The following is a 5,812-nucleotide window of genomic DNA, read 5'->3' on the forward strand; positions in this document are numbered from 1 at the left end:
GCGGCCCCGCGCCTGGCGCCGGAGCCCCGCTGCCCGCGGCCATGCTGCGGCCGTGCCGGGAGGCGGGCGGCGGGCGGCGGGACTACCTGCTGGAGGCGGCGCGGCAGCTGCGGCTGGCGCTGGAGCGCGACGTGAGCGAGGACTACGAGGAGGCCTTCGCCCACTACCAGAACGGCGTGGACGTGCTGCTGCGCGGCGTGCAGGGTGCGGGGGGACCGGGCCGGGGGGCGCGGGGGGCGGCCGGGGGGCGGCGGCGGGGCGGCGGTCGGGGGAGGCCCCCTGACGGCCGCCGCCCGCAGCGGACCCCAACAAGGAGCGGGGCGAGGCGGTGAGGAGGAAGATCGCGCAGTACCTGCGGCGCGCCGAGGAGATCTTCACCTGCCACCTCCAGCGCAGCCTGGGCGACGGCGGCCCCGCGGGCACGGTGAGCGGCCGGGGCGGCGAGGCGGGGTCGGGGGCCGAGGGGGCTCTTGGAGGCACCGTGCCCGGGGGCGTCCGAGGGAAGGCTGGACGTGGTGCTTGGGGACGTGGGTAGTGGGTGGCGGTGGAGGTAGGGGGTGGCTGGAGCGGGTGATCCCGGAGGGCTCTTCCAACCCTCCTGATTCTGATCCCCTCACCGTCTCCTTGCGCTGCCTCGCAGGGTTACAGCAGCCTTCGCTTACGGCCCATCAGGACGCTGAGCGCGGCGGTGGAAAACCTGAGGCGGTGTAAGGTGGTGGGAGTGATCGACAAGGTACGGGCCCGAGCTGGAGCTGGGGGGCTGAGGCTGGGGACGCACCACGGGAAGCGTGACACGGCGGGTCCTGGCAGCTGGGGCGGGGGTGACAGCTCACCAAGGAATGCGAGGGTCTCCATCCACACCATTCCCACCAAGGAAAATTCACAGGGGAGGGCACCAGAAACTTTGTTAGCTGGGAAGTCTGTTAGTGTCCCCTTTGCTTTTGCTTACGAAAGCTCCCGAGACACTTATGAGGAAGCTGCCGCATCCAGGTCTTTCCCATGTTTGGGATCACACTTGATGGCTAGGTACGGTGGTGGTGGGTTCCTGCAGATAACCCAGACTCCAGCAGCAGACCAGCTACCTAGATGAAAAAGCTGGTTAGTTGTTTGTGATCTTGGAGCAAAGATGCCAGGGTTACCGTCTCCATACGTGCACTGGCACGTTGCTCCCCTCTGCTGTGCTCCTCGCATGGTGGTTTGTCAGGGCTGATGTGCTGCAGTCACGTCCCTGGGCTTATCCCTGTCGGCTGCGTGTCAGGGGTCACCGTGTCTGAACAGCTCTGGGTACGCTGCCTGCAGGTGCAGATAGTCCAGGATCCAGCCACCGGTGGGACCTTTATCCTGAAGGTGGGTGTTTATGGTTTCACAGCTCATCAGCTTCCTCATCATTAGAAGGAAGCTCTTCTGGCTGGCCTCCTGCCCTGCTCGGTCCCAGGAAACCCCAGCCCCTTCCATGCTGTAACCCTCCTCTACCTGCACCTCCTCAGAGCCTCCCCAAATCCCACGTTGAGACCCGCGAGCGACAGACCATCATCCCTCATGGCGTCCCCTTCATGGTCAAGCTGCTGCGCTACTACGCGAGCGAGGACTCCATCTTCCTCCACCTGGAGCACGTGCAAGGTAAGCGAGGACAGCACGGCCTCCTGTCCTGGAGCATCCTGCCCTTTCCTATTTTATAGCGTCGGATAGGCTCCTCCCGGTGGTTTAGGCCTATTTTTTCACAAACACTTCTCAGAAGGGTGGCTGGTGCCGGGGCTTGGAGACTTTGTGGGAGTTGCTGCTCAGCTTTACTGGGGATTTGATAAGAGCTGACTGAGGAAGTAACCTAGAAATGGGTCTGTGGAGACCTAGAAGGAGGAGGCCGAGGGGGCAGGGAGTGTAACACGGAAAGTAGCTCTGGGGATTGCTGCGTCCCATGGGAGAGAATGGTCATACAGCCATGCCTTGCGGTAGGGAAGTTGATGTGGTCCAGCACGTTGAAAAGAAAAACCTCTCTGCTTTACTGGCGTTGTTTGGCTGTGACAGAAAAGTGTTGGACAGGAGAACCGAGTGAGGTGGTTCACTTGGATGTTGTAGAACAAAAGAGTCTTTTGGCAAGACCTTCATAAAACATTATATGGTTACAAAAGAAGAGGCCATAGTGGATTTTGAGATGAGACTGAAGAGAGGAGACAGGATCGGGGGATGAGGGGCAGGGAGCACAAAGGGCTCGGGTACACCTTCACAGTTTAATTGCTGTCTGAGCAAGGAGGCAAGCCCTGAGCTTGCCCAGATCCCGGTGAAGAAGAGTGACCAGGTGGAGGCTTGCCACAAGGAGCTGCTAAAGGAGGGGCAATGAACCTTTGCCGTGCTGGGTCCTGTGCTGGGGGGTGATGGAGTTGGGGACGCTGTGGTTGGAGGGCTGGGGAGCGTTTGGTGTGAACTTGAGCTTTACTGCAGGAGTAAGGAGTACTGCAGGGGACTTTAAGGCCGGGTGATGTCCTGAGCAGGTGGGCCATGGCCTGTGCCCAGGACAGCAGTGTCTGCAGGGGGGGACACCTGGTGCACTTTCTGCCCCATCACTTTTTCTTCTCTGCTTTCCAGGGGAGACACTGTGGTCCCACCTGCGTGCCAAGTACCGTGCCCAGCAGGGCCCTCCCCACGGCTCTGGCTCCCTGCATTCCAAAGCTGCCCCGGCCCCGAGGGCCCGCAGCACAGAGGACGGTGAGGGAAGCGCCCCGGGGAGCAGCCAAGGCCCCGTGGACCCAGCAGCATCCACCAAAGGCCGCAGCCACTGTGCCCACCAGGGGCTGGTCGCCTGCCCCCAGGACTCTGTAACCACCGGTGAGGCCGGGGGCTGTGTGTCGGCGAGAGCAGCCCCCCGGCACGATCCCAGACCGCTCGGTGGTGAAAGGCTGCCCCCGCTGCCTGCCCCCAGGCCCAAGGCTGGGAGAGGGGACCTCCTGCCTCAGCAAGTGTCCGAGCCCCTCCTGCCTTCCTCCTTGGGTTGGCGGCAGCTTGACCCAGCCCTGCAGGAGCCCTGGCAAGGGGCGAGCCTGACCTGTGGCCGGTCTGCGGCCTCCTGTGGACTCCGCAGGGCTCCGGCCTCCTGGGGGCACGGCCGCAGAGCTTGGGCTGTGAAGGAAGAGCAGGTGCAGCTGTGGGCAGCAGAAATCCTCTTGGCCCTAGAGGGGCTTCACCAACAGGGTGTGTTGTGCCGGGACCTCAACCCCAGGAACCTGCTGCTGGACATGGCTGGTAGGTGGTGGCCGAGGTGGCTGCCCCGAGGGGGAGGCTGGCCTCCTGGCCTGGAGACGGCTGCTTGCCCCATTTCCAGGGGGCTTGGGCTTTCCTGAGCCTGCTGGGGGGAGAGGGTGGGAAGCCGGGGATGTTTGGATGTTTCTGAGCCTGGAAGTGTGGTCCCAGCTGGGACTTCCAAGAGGTTATTATGAGAGATGTCCCTGCGGAGGGAGCGTAGCTGCAGGAATGTGCTGCTTCTGCTCCCATGTGGGTCTGGCTGCCTGGGAAATCCCAGCACAGGGCAGCTGAGAGCAGCCGAGCTGTGCCTGAGGTTAGTGGGATTGCTGTTTTCCCCTGCTTGTACTTGTGCCCCCAGGGTCTCCTTGAGCCTGCCCATCCCTTCAAGCCCTGAGCACCACTTGCAGCACAAGCTGAAGAGTTCCTGGTCAGCTGGCAAGGGCTGGGGCAAACTGGAGCAATACAAAACACCTAGGAAACAACAACAAAAGCAGTGTCCTGGCTGTCCCCACTGAGGGCATGTTGCCAGCTGAGGGGCTGGGGCTTGGCTTTGTGCTCCCACCACCCTCACCAGTTTTGTCCTAACCTCTTTGGCGCTGCTCTGCAGGTCACGTCCGTCTCACCTTCTTTGGCCAGTGGACAGAGGTGGCACCACAGTGCTGCAGCCAGGCGCTGGAGGAGCTGTACAGTGCCCCAGGTAAGGCACGTGTCCCCTGCCTTCTGCCCAGTGCCACCGACCAGGGTGGAGGGCCTTCTGCATGCAGCGAGACCGGCCTGGCACCTAACAGCCACGGGGCTGCTCAGGTCCCCTGCCTGCCTCCAGCCCCAATCCCTCTCTGTCTGTCTCTGCAGAAGTGGGGGGGATTGCTGAGCCAACCGAAGCGGCCGACTGCTGGAGCTTCGGGTCGCTGCTGTACGAGCTGCTGACAGGAGTGGTAAGAGGCAGAGGCGCTGCGCAGCGCTGGGATAGGGGGACAGAGGTGGCACCGTAGGGGCCACGCAGGGGCCAGGGGGCTGCGTTCCCGTGCTGGCACCTCAGCTCCATGCCACGCTGCAGTTTCTGGTGCTTGTTACGGTCTTTAGGTGCCAAGAGCCTTGATTTTACATCCTACCGTGCTGGGATGGGGTTGGGTGGTGATGAAGGCTCAGCCAGGTGTTACTGCCCTAGTCAGTGCTGCTGCTCACCACCACCCTCTGCCCCTTGCAGCCGCTGTCCCAAAGCCACCCGTCGGGGATTCACCCTCACACCCAGCTGCACCTGCCAGAGGGGCTCAGCCTGGCGGCCGTGTCACTTCTCACCCAGGTGAGGGGCTTGGGAGGGAGGACAGGGCCGGAGGCTGGCCGAAGCCCACCCTGGGCAGCTTTCCCAGTGCTCCCACCTCCCCCAGCCCCCCGTCTGTTTTTTCTGCAGCTCCTGCAGCACAACCCCAAGCGGCGTTTGGGTGCTGGTGGCGGCGGGATCGCCAAGCTCAAGTCCCACTCCTTCTTCAGCACCGTCCCGTGGAACAAGCTGGTGGGCTAGGCAGGAGGGGAGCGCAGCTGGCCACGGGGCCGCCTCCGTCCCCAGCCTGTGAACCCGCCTGGGGGCTCTGCCCGCGGAGGGGGGAGGTTTTCCTGCCAGGGCTGTGCTGTGGGGGTGTGTAGGGGGGAACAGATGCGTGCATGAGGTTTTTGAGGCATTAGATGTTCTGTCACCACGCCTGTGAGCCTGTGGTCCCTTCCACTCGGTCCCCATGGTGGGATGGGAGTCCGTGCCCTGAGCCCTGCTGTGCCACCCTTCCCACCCTTCCCAGCCTCAGCGGTCCTCGTCTTGGGCTCCCTGGGAGACACTGATGGCCCTCACTCGGCTTAGCACCGTGCCTTGGGATCTTCTCCCTGGGTTTTTTTCTCTGCTGCTACCACTGTTGACCTCCCCTTATTTTTTGTGGCTTCCCAGTGCGTTTCCCCTGGGCCCCGCTGGCTGGTGCCCGAGCCTGTGCTCCGTGCCCCGCACCAGCTGCATGTGTATGGGCAGCACCTGCTGGAGGGCAGAGGGAGGATGCAGCCCGCTGGTCTTACCCCCCCCCAGCTCTCTGAAAAGAATAAACCGCTCGTGACTACTTGCAGACGTGTTCTGTTCCTGAGCTGGGCTAAGCGTGTCTCGTGAGGGAGGGCCCAAAGCTGTATGAAACCTGCCTGGGAGCCCTGGGTTGGAGCCCGAGGTTTACCAGGGGCTGCTGGTTCCAGGACCTGATGCCATGAGCGGCAGCACCCTGCTCCCAGCCTCCCCTCCCTGCCAGCAGCAGGGCTCCTCCAGCAGAGGGAAGCAGAGCCCGGGAGCAGCTCAGCTCCCACAGCAGGCAGCACCACAGCAGGGCAGATGAAATGAACCAGGTTGCTGTGCTGCGGGTTGAGGGCTTGTGCCTGTACATTTCACTGCCTGGGTGGGTCAAAGGCCTCCTTCATTGCAGCTCCAGTAACTACAGGCATCGCCTTTCCCCGGCCTCGTTTATACAGGTACTGTGGGCCCACTGTATTCTACAGGTGCAGGGGTGCTGGGTACCAGCAGCATTTTTTCATCAGAACCTTCTCTTTG

General features: G+C 62.7%; 1 protein-coding gene across 1 annotated transcript; it reads left to right on the top strand.

Annotated features, from left to right (window-relative positions):
• Nucleotides 1–41: 41 nt before the first annotated feature.
• On the top strand, nucleotides 42–5,026 carry RPS6KL1 (ribosomal protein S6 kinase like 1). Its single transcript, XM_035327568.1, has 10 exons — nucleotides 42–204; nucleotides 300–424; nucleotides 641–733; nucleotides 1,300–1,347; nucleotides 1,488–1,620; nucleotides 2,584–3,237; nucleotides 3,845–3,934; nucleotides 4,090–4,172; nucleotides 4,445–4,540; nucleotides 4,649–5,026. Exons 1-10 carry the CDS (start codon nucleotides 42–44, stop codon nucleotides 4,757–4,759), a joined length of 1,596 nt encoding a protein of 531 aa, XP_035183459.1. The 3' UTR covers nucleotides 4,760–5,026.
• Nucleotides 5,027–5,812: the final 786 nt, after the last annotated feature.

Source organism: Oxyura jamaicensis, chromosome 5 (genome assembly GCF_011077185.1).
Source record: "Oxyura jamaicensis isolate SHBP4307 breed ruddy duck chromosome 5, BPBGC_Ojam_1.0, whole genome shotgun sequence".
NCBI lineage: Eukaryota > Metazoa > Chordata > Aves > Anseriformes > Anatidae > Oxyura > Oxyura jamaicensis.

What these genes read in the sequence shown, in the direction of transcription:
- RPS6KL1 (XM_035327568.1), top strand. Translation starts at nt 42, where the DNA reads ATGCTGCGGCCGTGCCGGGAGGCGGGCGGCGGGCGGCGGGACTACCTG. An exon ending in CCTGCTGCTGGACATGGCTG is followed by an intron (nt 3,238 to 3,844) that starts GTAGGTGGTGGC and finishes GCTGCTCTGCAG; the next exon opens with GTCACGTCCGTCTCACCTTC. An exon ending in GGAGCTGTACAGTGCCCCAG is followed by an intron (nt 3,935 to 4,089) that starts GTAAGGCACGTG and finishes CTGTCTCTGCAG; the next exon opens with AAGTGGGGGGGATTGCTGAG.